The following is an 18535-nucleotide window of genomic DNA, read 5'->3' as shown; positions in this document are numbered from 1 at the left end:
GATACTCTTTCTTTATTTAATTTTAATATACTTCTAACGAGAATGCATATAAATTTGAGAAGGATATATAATGTGTTATAATAATTAACACACACTAATTGACAATGCAATATGACAAATAATTTCTCGTTTTCCCAGGGCTTTATCGAGGTTGATCAAGCGGCCACGCCCGAGGAGAGACACGTTGCAAATATGCAGATCAACGGTTACGAGAATCCTACATACAAATACTTTGAAGTGAAGGAATAATTCGGCCATCGCCTCGAGAGTCATCACAGATATTTTAATTTCTGAAGCTGGTCGCAATCGCGTATTCGTTCTCGCGTATTTTCTTCAAGAATCTCATAGTATTTTGTTAGAATAAGATATATATATAAATAGTATGTATATCTCTAACCTCCGAGATTCTTCCGAAGATCCGGACATGTACATCCCCGGAATGCGCAAATTCAAGAAACGCGTTTCCTAATCGGCAGATCGTACTTGCGATGAGACAACCGCCGTACATTGCGTCCACTCGTATGCACCACGGGCCACGTGTCGCGGTGTAAATCGATTTCGCGAAGAATTGACAATATAAATGTAAAATACAGTTTATAGCAGGGACACGCTGGATGGGAAACGAAACGGATTCTACGGGAGATAAAATAACGTAGAATTCAGCATACCTATGTGCCATACGAACACGTGTGTTACACGCTATCTTCGGAAGTATCTCATATACACATCGTTTTTATTACGTTGTCATACATGTCGATATTAAAAACGCAGGAAGGAGCGCTCGTATTGTAAAAGTAGTATACGCCGTTTTTAGACGTACCTCGATGTTCCTCCGCCTCTACACGTTATGCACTCGAACTGGAAGCTCCGCGGATCGATTCGTCGACCGACATTCGGTAACCGGTCACTCTCATTCCTCGGGGACGAACGTTTGAATGATGCTAGAACGCGTTTACACGGACAATGTAAGCGTAAGTGAACGCGTTGTCGTTGCGCTCTTTGCTGTATTTTTAGGTTCTGATATTTTTGGAGATAATCAATGGCAATAAAACATAATGCAGCTTAAATACTACACGAAAAAAAAAAAAATGCGATAGTGATTGTAGTAGCTTATCACTGGAGGCAGCATATAGAAATAAATACTCCGATTAATCGCGTAATCGTTAACGTTATGCTAAAATAACCGAGCGCGCGAGCGAGCACTCTTAAAATATCAGAACATACATACACATACACGTATACACACCTCCATCTCATTGTTGCACGTTTTTACTCCTCTACCTTCGTGATGCAGCTGTTTTATTCCCTCCGTCTCCGTTCGATTCCCACTGCCTGGTTTCTCTCGGTGACCTTTATCAGTACTTAACGTCTACTCTTAGATAATAAAGAACCTTAAGACATAAGAAAACTAAGAATCATTGACGTATCTCGAGTTAATGACGACGAGGAAGTAAGATGCTCTATCATTCCACGCGAAAGTCCATTTTGTCGAGGTGCTGAGAACGCTAGCATGGAAAATGTTCGGCAGTTTCGTTCGATCTCGCCGAGAAACGACGCCCGCGACGCATCGAACAGGTCACGTCGATACTGCCGAACAAGAGGAACAGTTTAACCGGAGATCATTTTTGAGTGGCATTAGTACCTCTGACGGTTAGGTCGAAAAAAAAAAAAAAAACAAAAAGGGAAGAAGTGGTGGCTGTTGAGATAAGCGTTTCTTTTTCATTTCCGCGTTTTGCGTTCTCGGGAGAAAAAAAAGGGAAAAGATCGTTCATATAATACTATCTTAGGATATTACTAATTATATACGACGACGACGATGATGATATATTACACGTTTAATGCTTATATATTTGTATATGGTCAAACGATAAAAAAAAAAAGGTAGTAGTCAGCACTTTAGCGCCAGGGTCGCGTGGGGAAGCACAGTTCTTTTCTTATTTATCTCAGAACACAGTTACATGAACAGCGTTACGCGCTTTTCGTCGAACTTGCGAAAAAATGAGCTCGCGATGTAGTGCATTCAATGTCACCGGCCATGAATGAACGCTGCCGCATAGAGCCATTACCGTCCCTACGGCCATCAATGGTCAGTGGTAATATTCAACTCCACCACAAAGGTCTTAAAGACACGCTTTTCTCAAAAAAAGATCGCGAAAGATCGCATAATGTCTTTATGAAAGATATGAATCTGTTTCTTGCAAATGCTGCAAGAAGAATGTTTTTTAAGTGTCTAAGAGATTAGAACGTTTTTTAATCGTCTTTACGACTTTATCTATGGCAGCGGCGTGATAAGAGCACAATCGCTATCGTTAGTGTATGTTAATGCACTTTGACACGCTCAATTCAGTCGATCATCGACATATCAGTACAATTGATAAAACATACATCTGGAAGAAACGGATTTTTAGCTCGGCGCGCAATGGTTATTACGGTATAGATTACAGTTAAAGAGTCGCTATTCTCTCTCTTGTGTGAAATGATGCTCCAGACGATCCATACATGAGTACTTATATACATTCTCAGTTAAGGTGGTTCCCTTCGATTGCGCTTACTTTGCTAAAATTATACCGCGCGACAGGATGATCGCTTGCGAGTTGGAGCGATTGAAGAAAAAGAGAAAAAAATTTTTTTAGATATTATATTCCTAAGCTCACGTGAAGCAGCTGCCTTTTCTATCTATCTAGTGCGAATTTCACATACACCGATCGTTTGTCTTCACGCAACTCCGGTGAAAAAGAGTGTGCATAATCGGCAACAACCGTAACTATAACAACAGAAACAAGATGCAAGACATAGATACACATAAATAACACATCGCTGAATGTTAAAAATATTATTTTAGATATATTGTAAGACGCTAGCCATTATACCAGTGAATGTACTATGACTATATAAATAACAGCAGATAGCATCAATGCGTTAACAATAATGATATAAAATATCTGTTATATGTGTATATGTGTGTGTGTGCGTGTGCGTGTGTGTGCGTATGGTGCGCGCGCGCGCGCGCGCGCGCGCGTGTGTGTGTGTGTGTGTGTGTGTGTGTACTGTGGGAATAATATATAGAGATATATATATACAAATATATATATATATATATATATATATATATATATATATATGGATATACACATGCATATACATGTATACATATATAATTAAATTAAACATTATGTACCTATAGCGTATATAGTCGTTAAAACATTGAGACAACATCGCATATAAAAGAAATCTGACCTTGATACGGATTCACAGATGCTGAAGAACTTAAGCGATTGTAAAGGAACTTATTATTTTTCTAAGGCTCACAAAGCTAGAGCTACTCTCGCAGAAAGATGGTTTGCGATCATTACGATTGGTCTGTATCGAGAATGATTTGTGATCGACATGCGCGTACACACACATATATATATATATATATATATATATATATATATATATTCGCTAAATTCAATCGAGATTAAGTGTAAAGCAAGCAGCGATTTGGGACATTGTATTTCGTGCGCGAGCATGCAAATCCGTTCGACAATTTTTACCGAAGGTGGAAACACGCGATTGCGCTCATACGCAGGCAACAACGCAGGTCCAATGCTCTCTCGATGACTTTCGTAGAAGACATCGGGAGTATCAGTATTAGCCAATAGTCGGAGCATATCATGTTTCGGTGATTCGATTGTAGCGGGAAAAAATAGAAGGAGAGAGAGAAAAGAGAGAGAGAGAGAGAAAAAGAGAAAAAAGTTAGCGTGTGCACTTCAAGATACTGTGAATTTGCATCGGGCCACCTCCGTATAAATTTAAGAATTGATTTTTGTAAAGAAGTAATAAGTATATATATATATATATATATATATATATATATATATATATATATAATATATCGAGATAACTGAAACTTAGCTTATTAAAGCCATGTGAGACGTGAAGGAGAAGAAAAAAGAAATATACGTCCTTCAAGTCGCAGTCCAGAGATAAGCGAGTCCAGAGACGGAGAAAGAGTATAATAATGAGACTAAAACTGGACTTTATTTTTACAGTTTTTTCGGTATCTCCTCGCGTCATTCTCTCGTCTTCGGACGGTTATCGAGCAGCACGATTACGTGTCCTCACACTATTATCTTCAATTCTGAAAATGTTCATATTCGTTGACCTTTGCGCGACGCGATGACGATTAAAATTTTTACTCCGGGAATCGTAAACCCATAATCAAGAAATTTGACTGAACTTCCGTTATCGAGAGATAAGTTAATAGCGAAATGTTATGTTTATCTGTATACTGATGATACAGCCGTGTAATCTAGACAAGACAATGCGTGGCGCAAGGGCAACTGATTGCCCCCGTTAAGTTTTTATCGTAGTGTCAACAATTCCGAACTTCGATAAGTATATCATTTACACGCGGAAGATTTCACTTTCTATTTCTGTGAACAATGGCAATCCGTAATCCGTAGCTAGAAGCTGTTACGGATTTAAATTGTGCTAGCTAAAAATTGAAAAAAGTGAGGCACCCACAAACGATCGTTCTGTGAGAGTACCTGCAGCATGTTGTTGTAGAATTTTAATCTCATTATCATGCCGAGAATTTTGCACAAAGAACGATTTTACATTTCTTTTAAATGCATGTGGAATATTCAACGCATAAATTTACATATATATGTAACAAATATTTATATGCTCAGATACGCATGTTATGTATTTTATATACATATATAACGTATGCAATGAGCAAATTTTTTTTCCTAGAGTAATTCTTAGGAATTAAAGAGCTCAAGAGGTGAGGTTTATAATTCGTTTTTGACATAATTTTAGACACAAGCTTGTGTATTGCATTAAAATTGCATCTCAGATCCCGAGCTTTAAATTCGTTTTTAAATCTTTCAGTACTTTTTCTTCGTCTCGTTTTTATTATTGACACTTGCGATTAAGAGCAAATGCCGTGGTTTGCTGTTGTTCACGAGAAACACAAGGGGAGGGGGCAGACTGTTCTCGAAAAATTAAGAAAAAGCAAAGCCTCTCCTCGTCCCTCTTTCTCCTTCGCAGGTATTTCTCCTCGCCGCTCACAAGTTTTAACGCATTATTACACCCCGTGAAAAGAACGTATTGTGTTTGTGGATATATGTAATTTTACTTATCAATAAATAAATTATAAAGAATTTCCTGGACGGAGCGTTTTATTGCAGTCTCTTTTCGCAGCCTTCTGCTAAAATTGTGCGAAAGTGGATTGAAACGAATATAAATCATATTAAATAAACATCTTATGTAACTCTATACTAATCTTACGATATCTATTAAATTTATGTCTATGAGCTATATAGATACTAATTGCATTTGCATTTGTTTACGTAATGATCGCATATAATAATAGTTTCGTCAAACAGAAGACGTTTGTGTCAGCAAAAGTTTGCCGACATAATCTAACGACATGATGTGTCATTTAATTGATCGTGAAATAATAACTCTGTTTTTGCAATGTGTTATTTAGTTAACAGATTTTGCTATAGCAAAAATATATATATATATATATTTTTACTGACAATTTACCGATAAAACTTATAGCAGAATTTTGCATAATCTGTTTTCAAGAAATTCGACGACCAATAATTGAATAAACTGAACTTGAAGCTATTTAAAAATCTAATCGTAAACTAATTAATTTTACAAGCCGGAATAGCCTGTATCGCGCGTATCGAATTACATAAAAGCAAACAACATGCAAACAAAGATACGTATCCGTCCCATTTTGTTCCCTGGAACAACCAAATCCATCAAATTGACAGGTTTCAGATTCGGAGAGCGCATTATCAGCGCTACTGTGTCATTTTACTCAGAAAAATCGTGACACATCGATAAAGCTTTTGTGAAAGCTATTTTGATTAATTATTTAAATATATTAAGAAAAAAAATTAAAAATAAAACATTTCTTCAAATATTCCGTCAAATTGATAGACTTGATAAATCTACACGTTCAACGCTCGTTGTGATATTAAGCGATAATAAAAAAATGCAAAATGGAAAATAATGAAGCAATATATGAAATGTGCAGCGAGATGCAATATATGTTCAGTTTTCATTTTTCTTTCTTTCCTTATCCATTTTGCTATCCACACTTCTGCGATTGATTGAGCAACTCTATAGTTTTTTTTACGAAGTGCGACACAACATTTTGCGCGTTTGCGTAGAGCAAAAGTAGTCTTGCGGCAAAACTACGATCGTGCATATCGCGATTGACGACGTGTCCATGATCGCAACGAGAAAGGAAATTCTCGTTGTTCCTCCGTGCGCGCATTTTTTTTTTTAATCTTTCGACGATTAGCTTGATTGATCTGGAAATTCCAGAAATTTTGAATGATAGAATCTCCTCTAATCGGTCGATGACATCAGAGTCAACAAACTTCTGATCTTCATCTACATAAATCTTTGTGTCCGTAATTGTTCTTAATTATATTAAGTTTTCTTTATATGCAGGTGAGATATAATAATGCGTGACGTATTGGAATTTCTTAAGGCTATAATTGAAAAGGAGCAGTGTTTATTGAACTGAGCTTTTTTAATCTATTTATTGCATTTCTCCGAGTCTTTCTTATCTCTTTTATTCAATGAGCTCATTCACATTAAGATCATATATATCATCGTTTGTTTGTGCAGGCAATCTTCATTTAAATTACTTTAGATTAACAATTCAAGCAAACCTTTATTTAATCATAGGTACTTCAAAATATATTTATAACATTAAAAGTGTATTTCAAACATTAATTTAAATTTCTTTTGTTCGATTTAAAGAATTTATATAATCTGATAACAAATTTTCTATATATAATTAGATATAATTTAACATCATATCATAAAAATATATATGAAGTGATTATACATTGTAATGTGATTATATATAAATATATAATTATATATATATAATTATATATTTTTGTATATATATTTTTGTATATATACATACAATTATATATAAAAAAATGTTTTACTGACTGTTAGAATGATAAATGGTAATAATAATTTCACATTGAAAATTCTTCATAAACCGATTATTTACCGTTTCTCAAATCAACTTTTGATTTAAGATAAAATTGAATAATTGAATTAAGATAAGATTTTATTTATGAGTTTATATACCTTTTATTTCCTGAACTCTCACAGAGTATCAAAAGTGAACTTCAACTTTTGACCGCTGTAAAATGTCATCATTTCGCTCGAGATTATTACGTCATTTACTATTCTCGTTCTTTCCTACATTATCTTCGGATTATATTATTCGAGAGAAAAGATGAACGATTGATTTCGCTTTCGCGCAAAAAATATGTTGTAAGTGGAATCTTAATATTATATAATTCCCACATCTGTGATGTGTTTCTTTATACACAAAGGAAACGCGCGCGTGTGAATCACGCTCTTATCTAATGTCAGCACTCGTTTATTTCGCGCGACCGAGAAAACTTTACTGCGCATCTCGCTCCGTCCCGGTTGGACGTAATAAGCTGACAAGACAGGACGCGAGATGCGACAGCCGCTCTCCGGAGGAGGAAGTGGAGCGCGTTCCCGTTTTGCGAATCCGCGCGCGCGTCGCGTCGCGTCGCGTCGGGCCGAACAGAATGACGGGTGTCGAGTGACGCTGTCGAGCGCGAGCCTTCGCGAGCGTCGCGTCAACGTGAGTCGCCGATTCTCGTCGTCGACCATTGTCGAGTTCGATCCGTGGCGTTTTGATTTTGAGACGCGTCGCGACGCGGTTGAATTTAATCTCGCCCCCGCTCGGCCTAAATCGCGCGCCGCACGTCATTCGCGCAATGCACACGCCGAAGGCTCTCATTGACACAAGCGCGATCGCCGTGCGTGGGATCGTCGTAATCCGTTATAATGCGGCCGGAATTTACGTCGGCCGACAGATCGGGCGATTGGTAGTCGTTTAGAATGCTTGGCATTCAAAGTTTTGATCGTTAAATTGTTGACAGTTCAGTCGACGAAATTCCGCAGGAGAGATAGAGAGAGAGAGAGAGAGACAGAGAGGAGAGAGAGAGAGAGAGAGAGAGAGAGAAAGCGAGAGAAAGTCATTCAGAGCGTCGTCCCAAGGAATCGTTTCAAATGTCGACGCTCAACGATGACTTCGAGAGACCGTTCGAAGATTTCGAGCACCTGCAATGGGGTGCATTGCGCGATATATGTCGTGCCAGCGTGGAGTATTTTACGTCCCATCAGGATAAGAACGGCGTCCGGATCAAGGCCGCCCTTCTGGCGATCCTCGATTATCTCACTCAGTTGCAGCCGTTGTATAGGGAGATCGCCAGGTTCGCGCCGTACTTCGATTTCGATGAAGAGACTCCGGGAAACGGATACAGGAGTTTCCTTTCATTGGTCGACAAGTGCATCATGCACTCCGGTCAGGTCTGCCGGCAGATGTATCATCAAAAAGACTCTGTGTTCTTCCGAAAGAGTTACTATATGAAGTAATTATATATCACAAAGACCAATATGTATCTATCCTGCGTGTAATATCGAATTGTATGTTTAATCTGGGCTTTCAGAGAAATAGAAGCATGTTCTCAGCTATTGGCATCTCTGTTCACATGCTTACAACAATTAAAAACAATGTACTCGTGGAGCACAGAGGTAACAAGTGATGGAAAGCTGTCATTGTTCCCGCTGGATCAATATAGCGTTCAAGATCTTTTCAGTAATGCACAAAACGTTAATCAGTATTGCTTTTATGGCAGATGTTTAGGATTTCAGGTACCAGTGAATCTATTGATACTTGATCATGATGAAATCTAGCTATTTCTCTAAAGTGTTTCTTTTTCAGTTTTGTGACAGTTTAAGACATGTATTAAAGACATTATCATTCTTTATGGCATCCTTCAGTGAGATGTATTATGGTGACACACTACTAAGACTTTGCACTAATTCCGTTAAATATTTATTGGATCCTGAAGCAAGAGCGCGTCGTATTGTTAATATTTCTCAGCATGCTGACATTTCTTTTTGTCAAGCATTTTGGTTTTTGAGCGAATCTGGTAAGAGAAACAAGAAATCACAGTAAAAAAATCAAATAAAGATATTCAGTATACATAGACAAATGTATTGACATCTGAAAAGCCTTGTGAAATATTAGATAGATTCAACTTGTTTTTATATTTAATTAATAATATTAATCTATAATAATATTAATCTATTATATCTCCATTTTAGCAATAATGACAATGATGATAACTTCAAATATAGCAATTAATCAAGTAATATCTATCCCACCTGAGGAATTAATCCTATCTACTCTAGATGGTGGGACAATTTCAATTCCAATACCAAACAGTCATATTGGGAAAAAGCCAATCCATGTCAGATTGTTAAGTTCCAAACGACGTTTAGGAATGGTAAAGTATTTTATTTGTTTACAGAGTATACAAAATATACTCTGTCAAAATACTCTTCATTTAATTAACTATATTCTATTGAGATATAAAACTTAGAGCAGAAGGGAATATAATTGAATTCTATAATAAATGATATATTTTTCATTAACAACACTCTATCAAGGTTGGATCTGGGGGTACAGGGGGAGAATTATGTGGTCTATGTGATGAACTAATTATTCACACTCATGGGGGTGGATTCGTGTCACAAACTTCGCGATCACACGAAATATATCTACAAAATTGGACTATGACGCTCGGAGTACCAATCTTGAGCATAGATTATAGTCTAGCGCCAGAAGCACCTTATCCTCGCGCTCTCGAAGAGGTTCTATATGCTTATGCATGGGCGTTAAAGCACGCAAATGCATTACTTGGAAGTACGGCAAAAAAAGTGATACTTGTCGGTAAGATGGAAGTAAATCTATTTTTAACACATTTTTCTATTGATTGAATAAATTTGAGTTTCATGATCAATCATTTTGGCAGGTGATTCTGCAGGTGGAAACTTAAATTTAGGAGTTACTTTGAGATGTATGCAATTAAATATAAGAAGACCAGATGGTATTTTTATGGCGTATACACCACTACTCATCGAGTTCGCGCCGTCGCCTTCTCGTATGCTCTGTTTAACAGATCCATTATTACCGTTCGGTTTTATGATACGATGCTTGAAAGCTTACGCCATAACCGATAAAAAACCAAAGTAAGATTTCAATGAGAATTAAACTTCACTTTACTAAATTTATTTTTAGAAATCCATATGGCAAGAATAAATTATCTAAATATTTTTATTTTTATGTATATATTTCATAATTGATGTAATAAAAATACTAAAAATGAATTATAATATAAAATTTATGCACACAGGGAGCAGGAAAATGGAGAAGATATCAAGTCGGATACAGAGTCTTTTGCAGAAGTGAGCGAAAGTGATCTTATAGCATTAGCCCTGAGTCCAAATGGAGACGGCGCAAATGATGCCGAGAAATTAGTATCTCTTCCATCTGATTCGACATTAAATTCTGTTAGTTTAACAGAAGTCGATGGTACATCAGCCAGTACATATCCATATAATATTTATAATCATTAATATATCTATTTCTCAAGTATATAATTTTGAAAAATCTTTTTTAATGCAACAGGTGCCGAATGTCCGAAAGTACAGGCGAAATCTCGAGAATTCATCAACAAATTTTTAAATATATACAGAAATTCCGGTTTTGCTTCAACATCATCGCCTGTTACGAGGAATGGCAGTATTAGCAGAAACGGTAACAGTTCGGGACAAAGTAATAAATCATGGTCTTTATTCGGGTGGTCTTTTGGTAGAAGAAGCAGTAAGGATAGCAGGGAACTCAATATGGATAATGTCATTTCTTCTGAAGAATTCGTCCTTACGATACCAAGGGATCCTTTCTTAAGCCCTTATCTCGCACCAGATAATATGCTAGCTAATTTGCCGCCCATAAAGTTACTGGTACTTGTTTGGATTTTTGTTACAATTTAATCGTGTAAAAAGTAATGTACTTTAGTAGTGTTACTTGTTATTGAAAGTCAGAATTTTAGAACGCCTTATGCATGATAATTTACTTGTAGACATTACATCTTGACCCTTGTCTTGATGATTGTGTCATGTTTGCGAGGAAGCTTCGCTCGCTTGGTAATAAAGTTACACTGGATATTTTACCGGGTTTGCCACACGGATTTCTTAATCTTTTACAGGTAATATTTTTGTTTTTATTATATATATAAATATATATAATTATTATGTTATTACATTTTATTGTATTATTATTGTTTGTAGACTTCGAAAGAAGCGATGGAAGGTGCAGAATTTTGTGCCAGAAGGATAAAAGAGTTACTGGAGCTATAATTGTGCAATGTTTAAAAAAGAAATCATTATTAAAATATATATATTGATCTAGAGCAAGCAGATGTACTTCAGTGTTGCAGCAACACTTATTTATACAGCGAATGTAGTTATATCTGGATGCAACTAAATACCTGTTATTATTTTCTGCGGCTTAACTATATTTTATAACATTTCAGAAGTTAGGCGCATAATAGACAATGCTTTACACTGACAATTTTCTACTGTACTATTAGCTGCACTAGTTATTACTGTTGTCACATTGATGTTATATATTGTTGCATTGAACATCATTATCTTAAAAGGTTAGAATATAGGGTGTCTTGAATCTGGTATCTGATATTATATATTAGCAAAGAACATCTTGTACAAAGATAGATTAATTTATTCTGATTTTTTACACATATATGTAAAGCATGTATATGAATTTCTAATTTCTTAAATATGATATATTTCTACGAATATATTTATTAGGCACATATAATATCTTACATTAGATAGTAAGCTAAAATTTTTTTTGCACATTTTCTCCGTGCATCCTAATCCTGTAATGTTCATTTTAACATGACAATTTTTGATATGTAAAACGTCCAGTGCAATATACTTATTTCTTACAAATATATTTTTCAATATGCACATACTTGTTTTAATGTCACAATTTTATAAAAAAAGATATTTGTATATGAATTTTTTAGTGCATTGAGTACACAGAAATTCATGGACAATAAAAACAATATCTGCAGAAGTAGTCATATTTCTTATTTCCAAAGGAAAATTTATATTTTTTGTTTTAATTCTTCAACTTTATACTTAAAGTTTATTCTAAATTTACTTTATATTTTTTTATATATGGTACATATATATTTTATACATGACACAAATATAGGAAAGGTTAATTTGACTGAGTACAGATATAATATAAAATGATTTTATTGACAGAACATGGAAACGTAAGTAGATTCTAAATCATGAAAAAGATAAATTAATGAACAATACTACTTGTTAATTGACCGTTTGATGATTCGTTTGATTTGCTCGTGGACGCAGCGTTTTCTGTAGCACATGCGCGTCCGCCGGTTCTATTCTCTTATAGTAATGCTCTTTAGTTTCAACAATCTCAAATCCGAATTTTTTATAAAAGTCAATCGCACCTTCGTTACTTATTTGAACGTGTCTGTGAATGTCAGGTTAATATATAATTAAGAAAAAAAAAACTATTCCTTCAAAAGGTCATATTCAATAAAGCACTATGAGCTGTACTTACAAAAAGATAGAATCGAAATTGCCATCCTTATTAACATAATTTAAAACGTGCTGAACCATAACAGTGCCAATTCCTAATCTTCTATAAGGGTACAGACAACCCAGAGTCATTATATATAAACGCCTAGAATTTTCTGAAGTATCTACACGGCAACAAACTGCTCCCACCTGAGAATTATAATGATAAATAAAAACTTGATCAATTATAGAAATTTAATATTAGTGTTCTTTTAATTTTCTTGATTCGCGAAATAATTCTTAACATTAAAAGCACAAAGCAGTTATTTTTGATCATTTCTGTTTTTTAAATTAATATTTTCTTTTAATATTAAGAATAGAATTTTAGAATTTTCTAATTTTAATGTTTTATCAAAATAAGGAGAATAAATAATGAAAAGATAGAAAATTTGATAATTATTTCATAATTAATACATAAAATCTATTAATCTCTTCTATTAATTTAATAGAAATAGAAATAATTAGAAATGACTGCTCTTTCAATACTTCTAATATTAAATAAGAAAAGAACTTTAACTAACACCTATCAATACATTAATAACATGCAGTCTTCTTGGTTAATTCTATTCTCCTATGAATTATTTAATTTCTATCAAATTATTGAATATTATCATGCTCTGTAGACTACAATATCCAAGCAATAAAATTCAAGGACGATGCTAAATAAATAAAAATCATTCGAGATTTATCTACCACTATGTCATTGTAATATGCTAATTTGGCGAGTTCTCCAGCTTCCAGTACGTCCTTGTAAAACTTTTCGTTGTACGAGACCGGGAATACGACTTGATTGAGCAATTTTAGCTGCTTTATGTTGTGCGGTGTTACATCGCCCAACTCTATCTTTGACCTGAAAAAATTAAATATATGGCGAGGTCAAAGGAGGAACGATCGCACAGCTACAGAGTAATGAAAATGAAGAATACGACACTCGACGCACTTTTTCCATTCGGCAAAGAGAAACGGGGCGAGAGGCACAGACTCGTGTGGAACTGTGCGAATGGACTTAACCTCTAAAAATTCGCGCCGCTCACCTGGTCATCCTGACAAGCGTCAATGGAATTTCGTAATCTCGGCGGAAATGAATTGCGTTGCCTCTTTGCACGGATTTTTGTCACACCAGAAAGTGAAACACGTCGCGCGTAACTTACCGGGAATTCACGCCCACGAGAACGTTTCCGCGCAAAATTTCGGCGGGCGAAAACATAACGAGACACACGCGTGCGGATGGGCCCCCGCCCCGAATACGATCTCGTTAAGAGGCTTGTTCTTTTTGGCTGAACTGGTTGTACTAGTTCACAGTTTATCTTTCTTTCTTACACTGGAGGAAGAAAGATAAACTCTGAACTAGTGCAGCCAATTCAGCTAAAAAGAACAGACTCAAAGTGAACGCCTTGGAGAGGAAACGAACGATCTCATTGGAAGAACGGAGCGAATGAGAGCTCTTTCTTGTCCATGCGGACGTTTTAAATCGTTTCGATCAGCGATCGCAACAACGTGATAGAGAAATGATAAATTGTAAGAAAAAATTGTATCAGATGCTCTCAAAAAGTTTTTTAAAATTGTATAATTATAAAAATCTAACGCGAACATCAAAGTGATAAATTTATGAATTATGCAAATATAATTATATTTTATTATATATTGAATAATTGGTAATTATTTAGAATACCCCCATCATCTCCGATTTTAATAAAATTGGGCTTGACAAAAAAAAAATATTCTTAGTACAATCAAAAAGTTTAATCAGTAGTTATTGTTTATTAAAAAGTTATACAGAAAAAATTTGAAAAATACATTAATTTTTATCAGTGTATCAACATATAGATTTGAATTGAACTTCGTGCAGAAAGTTGTAAATCCATGTGGAATCTCGCTTCGCATTGAAATGCATGCTTGGAAACAGTATGTATAATACCTAATAAATAAATAAACTGAAATAAATTGAAAGATACCACCAAAATATAAATACTACCTTGAAATGACATATCCATCATAATGTGTCATATAAATAGAATAATAATATTTTAAAATTAAGCTTTATGTAGGCATATCTTGAAAACTAAATCGCCGATTAATTTATAAGGAAAAGTTGATCAATAGCCTCTATAATATATATCAAGATCAAGATCATCGGAGCTAGTCCCCTAATGTAAATAAATACCATAAATATCACATATTGTTAAGAACTAGTACATTTTTTTATCAAGCCCGGTGTTTCTTTTTTCGAAGCCGTTAGGAATAAATAATCATTAATTTTATTTTTGGCGTGTATAATTTTACTCGCAATAACAACTGTTGCGGTTCCTTTGTTTTATATTATTAAATTTAAATTTCGTGCACATCTGATTGCACAGTATGTGTTACGTTCGGAAACATCATCCGAGTGACTCCATGTATTTTATCTTTGTTGTTCATCGAAAATTAAACAAGAATAAAACGATACACGGAATCACTCGCCCAATTTTAACCTCCAATTTTATCAAAATCGGAGGTGATGGGGTTATTCTAAATAATTACCGAATAATCTAATTATGTATTGAAAATTTTTTATCGGATAATTAATTTAATTATTTTAAAATTATATTTTATTATTATATTATATTTTATTATTTTATTTCAAATTTAAACATCGAATTTAAGAATTATGATATACGAATACTTAGATATAATCAGAAGTAATTATGTTTATTCTCTTAGGCTGGTTATACATAGGACATGGCAAAGCGGCACGTAACAAAGTTATATATTAGAAAACAAGACGGTGATTGGCTACCGCGTTTTCGCGTGCCTCTTTGCCGCGTCCTGTGTGCAACCAGCTTTAGGCATAAAGATGTAATAAAAAGCGCAAAAAATAATTTTAAGAGTGATTGCGATCAAGTTTTGACTAATTTATAGTGGGATTTATAGTGAATTGCTGATTAAAGCCAGCGGTACACGATGCTTTTTTTCCTGTTGATTTGCTAGCTGGATTTGTGTGCTCGTTGAGCTCTTGTCTCTGATTGGTATATTCTTTTGGATCTAAAAAAATATACCAATCGAGGACAAGAGTTCAACAAGCACGCGAATCCAGCTAGCAAACCAGCAAGAAAAAAAGCATCATGTTCCGCTGGCTTAAGTTAATTATAGTCTAGTATTATGAAAAATTTATTTGTCTATGATAAGTATAACTTCATGTTTTTATCAGCTTCGTTGGCACGTCGTTGGATGGCACGCATCTCCTGCGACGCCATTTTATGCACCACATGACCTCGTTGCCGTGTCCCGTGACCAGCTCACGTGAATTTCGACAAATTCAAACATTTTTTTTTTCGGCGCCAAGGAATGGACATTTTGGAGCAGCAGCTCGAACAACAGGATGTCAGGTAGCGTTTACGTTAAATATCGACCGCCTGATATTACGAACACCTATCCCTTCCGTCTCGTCCGAGGTCTCCTCAAGGTCATCATCGCTTAGTGCACAGTGCGCACTTACGTACGCCGTAGGACCGACAGACACAATCGTTGAAGTAATACACAAAGCATGCAACTGCGTTAAGATAAGACGATATCGCATCTGAAAGTGTCAATTTGTCTTTACAGCGTGAAGGACGACAACGGTGGCACGACGGGGATCGTTATAGAGGAAGCGGAAATTGTGGACTGCGAAGGTAAGGGCAAGCCATTTTTTTCACAAGAACTTTCTTGTTTTCACATTATGTCAATATTGATGTTCCAGTCCATTACGGTCTGTCGTATTGTTATTAATTTTCAATAATTATACTCTGCTTCTCTCAGGGGAACCTGTAGGAGAGGATGAAATGCGATACCCAGAAACCCTAGCATACCGAGTCGTCCAAGTAAATGGCACAGCAGCTATACAATCGGCTAATGAGATAGAATTGCCTGTGTCGCAATCAGGAAATAATACTGTACAGGTTCTAACATCGCCATTGAATGGTCAGTTTTATGTTATCGGGAATGCTAATGATGTCTTTACTACGACTCAAGCATCAAGATCTTTGGTACCAAGAGCAACAACATTGCAGATAGAAACCCCAAGGACTTGTACCACTGGCTTGAAAAAGGTTTGATATTTCATTATTTTATCTATAATTGATATGTTTATCATTACTCAGTTTGTCCTGAAGAAGTTGTGCAAGAAGATAATTTCTTCTTTTTTTATTTTCTATTAGAGAGACGACAGGCGGAGAGCAACGCATAACGAAGTTGAGCGTCGGCGTAGAGATAAAATAAATAATTGGATTGCAAAGTTAGGCAAAATCATTCCTGATTGTAATACTTCTACTAACACTACTGGTAGTAGTGGAGAAGGAAAAACCAACTATGAAACTCAGGTATAATTGAGCAAAATTTTGTTCATAAAATCATTTAGTTAATATTAACATAATGTCATTCTCTTTTTTATGATAGAGTAAAGGAGGTATCTTAGCAAAAGCCTGCGAATACATAGGAGAATTACGCGCGGCCAATCAAAGTCTGGGTCAATGTATGCGAGATAATGAGAAGCTTCGGCAAGAGATTACAGCGCTGAAACAATTAGTTTCCCAATTGAAACGTGAGAATCTTCAGCTTAGATCACAGATATCATCTTCGTCATCGGCCGGCAGTGGCGATGTTATACGCTTGAGTCCTTAAGCTTCTTCCAATTTGTGAGTTAATGGCTCTTTCTGTAAATATTAGAACTTATGAGTTATCTTTTCACACAAGAACAATTCTGTTTTGAAACAATTTAATATTTTGATTTTTTTTGGTGACATCTTGTCAAGTTTTAAAATTCCTTGATTTTCAAATTAAAAAAAAAAAAAAATTGGATGCTTCTATTAGTATAGTCATAACTGCACATTTATAATTTTATAGTATACCTATGTCCTACATATATTCACATAGGAATTAATATGGGCAAATTAATTTTGTCTATTATATTAGTTTGTCTTGTACATTAATGATGATTAATCTAAATCTAAATATAAGTATTTCACAGCGTATCAATAAAAGTTTTTGTTTTTTGTTCCCAGAGAAAAAATTTTTAAAAGCTACACAAAAATAAACATTTTTGCTATTTTATAGTTCTTGTAATACAATTAAAAATCTTCAAGTATTGAGAGAAATAAATGTAATTTTATTTTATATGATTATAAGTATATATAAAATTTTGTTTTAATAAAATGTGAAATACAAAATATGATTAAAGTTACATGTAAAATGTCATACAAATTTATATAAAAAAAGGAGGGTTCATTACCCATCAACCTCAAATAATAATAAAATAAAATATTTATACAGATATACATCTATACGTCTATTGAAAAATGTTTCCAATTTTTGGAAAAATATTTTTATGCATATTAGTCAATGATTAATTAGATAAAAATCGTAATATAGTAGATGTGTAGTTATGACTGTTATGTAGAAGATCTGAGTATCATACATATAGTAATATGTCAATATAACTTGCTATGTTAGAACATCGTGGCTGTGAATATCAAAATGATATTGCCATATTCTTTTTCGGAAGATTTCAACAGTGATGTAAGCAAAATTATTTTGAAAAAGGAATTTTTGTTGATGTTCACATAGTCTGCAAGATAATAACCAATGTATAGAGAGTGTGAAGTCCGTTGAATATTTTTTATTTTTAATACTGTTTTCATAAATGTAGAATAGAGTATCTGATAGGGAGCAAGTTAAGATTCGATTTGTGTAAACGAGATCAATTATACATGCGAACGTTATGTACATTCGCATATGTGTACATATGAGATACAGATCGGTATATATGTACATGGCAATAACATATTTTTGTCAGTACGATGCAATGTCTATAGAAAAAAAAAAATATCAAAATTTTAATCCACCAAGTGTTAGATATTGGAGTGTAATATATCGTTGATGTACATACCGCGAGGTTATTGTTATATAATGATAATTATTAAAACGAAATCTATTAAAAGCAGTTTGTAAGGATTTATTT

General features: G+C 34.6%; 4 protein-coding genes across 9 annotated transcripts in view; 3 read left to right on the top strand and 1 right to left on the bottom strand.

The window, feature by feature from the left end:
- Appl (amyloid-beta-like protein) overlaps nt 1–5150 on the top strand; it is a 45586-nt gene extending 40436 nt beyond the window's left edge. For all 4 annotated transcript variants that reach the window (XM_089077470.1, XM_011640714.3, XM_011640713.3 and 1 more), the window contains one exon: nt 139–5150. In XM_089077470.1, the coding sequence (XP_088933596.1) occupies nt 139–249 (111 nt within the window). In that variant the 3' untranslated portion in view covers nt 250–5150. The remainder of the gene's footprint in view (nt 1–138) is intronic.
- Nucleotides 5151–7479: 2329 nt separating this feature from the next.
- Nucleotides 7480–11916, top strand: Hsl (hormone-sensitive lipase). Of its 2 annotated transcripts, none has more exons than XM_011640716.3 (10): nt 7480–8447; nt 8526–8730; nt 8801–9011; nt 9187–9368; nt 9532–9814; nt 9897–10113; nt 10278–10456; nt 10553–10887; nt 11007–11132; nt 11215–11916. In XM_011640716.3, exons 1-10 carry the CDS (start codon nt 8086–8088, stop codon nt 11281–11283), a joined length of 2169 nt encoding a protein of 722 aa, XP_011639018.2. In that variant the 5' UTR covers nt 7480–8085; the 3' UTR covers nt 11284–11916. The 2 variants fall into 2 exon arrangements, with proteins under 2 accessions (XP_011639018.2, XP_011639017.2); XM_011640715.3 differs by having other exon boundaries at nt 7482–8447; nt 10278–10468.
- Nucleotides 11917–12194: 278 nt separating this feature from the next.
- On the bottom strand, nt 12195–13849 carry san (Probable N-acetyltransferase san). Its single transcript, XM_011640717.3, has 4 exons — nt 13596–13849; nt 13255–13411; nt 12545–12711; nt 12195–12454 (listed from the first exon to the last, which is right to left on the bottom strand). The coding sequence occupies exons 1-4, from the start codon at nt 13601–13603 to the stop codon at nt 12283–12285; spliced, it is 504 nt and encodes a 167-aa protein (XP_011639019.1). The 5' UTR covers nt 13604–13849; the 3' UTR covers nt 12195–12282.
- A 1916-nt stretch (nt 13850–15765) lies between these two features.
- LOC105428406 (upstream stimulatory factor 1) lies at nt 15766–18517 on the top strand. 2 transcript variants are annotated; one of them, XM_011640718.2, is made up of 5 exons: nt 15766–15926; nt 16144–16211; nt 16339–16628; nt 16737–16898; nt 16975–18517. In XM_011640718.2, the coding sequence occupies exons 1-5, from the start codon at nt 15886–15888 to the stop codon at nt 17197–17199; spliced, it is 786 nt and encodes a 261-aa protein (XP_011639020.2). In that variant the 5' UTR covers nt 15766–15885; the 3' UTR covers nt 17200–18517. The 2 variants fall into 2 exon arrangements, with proteins under 2 accessions (XP_011639020.2, XP_088932782.1); XM_089076656.1 differs by lacking the exon at nt 15766–15926 and adding an exon at nt 15933–16070.
- Nucleotides 18518–18535: the final 18 nt, after the last annotated feature.

Source organism: Pogonomyrmex barbatus, unplaced genomic scaffold, assembly GCF_055798465.1.
Source record: "Pogonomyrmex barbatus isolate J1 unplaced genomic scaffold, ASM5579846v1 scaffold2, whole genome shotgun sequence".
NCBI lineage: Eukaryota > Metazoa > Arthropoda > Insecta > Hymenoptera > Formicidae > Pogonomyrmex > Pogonomyrmex barbatus.
Note: the sequence above shows the minus strand (reverse complement) of the source record. Positions and strands in the feature narration are given on the sequence as shown.

What these genes read in the sequence shown, in the direction of transcription:
- Hsl (XM_011640715.3), top strand. Translation starts at nt 8,086, where the DNA reads ATGTCGACGCTCAACGATGACTTCGAGAGACCGTTCGAAGATTTCGAG. An exon ending in CGAAAGAGTTACTATATGAA is followed by an intron (nt 8,448 to 8,525) that starts GTAATTATATAT and finishes CTGGGCTTTCAG; the next exon opens with AGAAATAGAAGCATGTTCTC. An exon ending in CCAAACGACGTTTAGGAATG is followed by an intron (nt 9,369 to 9,531) that starts GTAAAGTATTTT and finishes CACTCTATCAAG; the next exon opens with GTTGGATCTGGGGGTACAGG.
- san (XM_011640717.3), bottom strand. An exon ending in CATATTACAATGACATAGTG is followed by an intron (nt 12,712 to 13,254) that starts GTAGATAAATCT and finishes TATAATTCTCAG; the next exon opens with GTGGGAGCAGTTTGTTGCCG. An exon ending in AATTTCGATTCTATCTTTTT is followed by an intron (nt 12,455 to 12,544) that starts GTAAGTACAGCT and finishes TGACATTCACAG; the next exon opens with ACACGTTCAAATAAGTAACG.
- LOC105428406 (XM_011640718.2), top strand. Translation starts at nt 15,886, where the DNA reads ATGGACATTTTGGAGCAGCAGCTCGAACAACAGGATGTCAG. An exon ending in CTCGAACAACAGGATGTCAG is followed by an intron (nt 15,927 to 16,143) that starts GTAGCGTTTACG and finishes TTGTCTTTACAG; the next exon opens with CGTGAAGGACGACAACGGTG. An exon ending in GGAAATTGTGGACTGCGAAG is followed by an intron (nt 16,212 to 16,338) that starts GTAAGGGCAAGC and finishes TGCTTCTCTCAG; the next exon opens with GGGAACCTGTAGGAGAGGAT.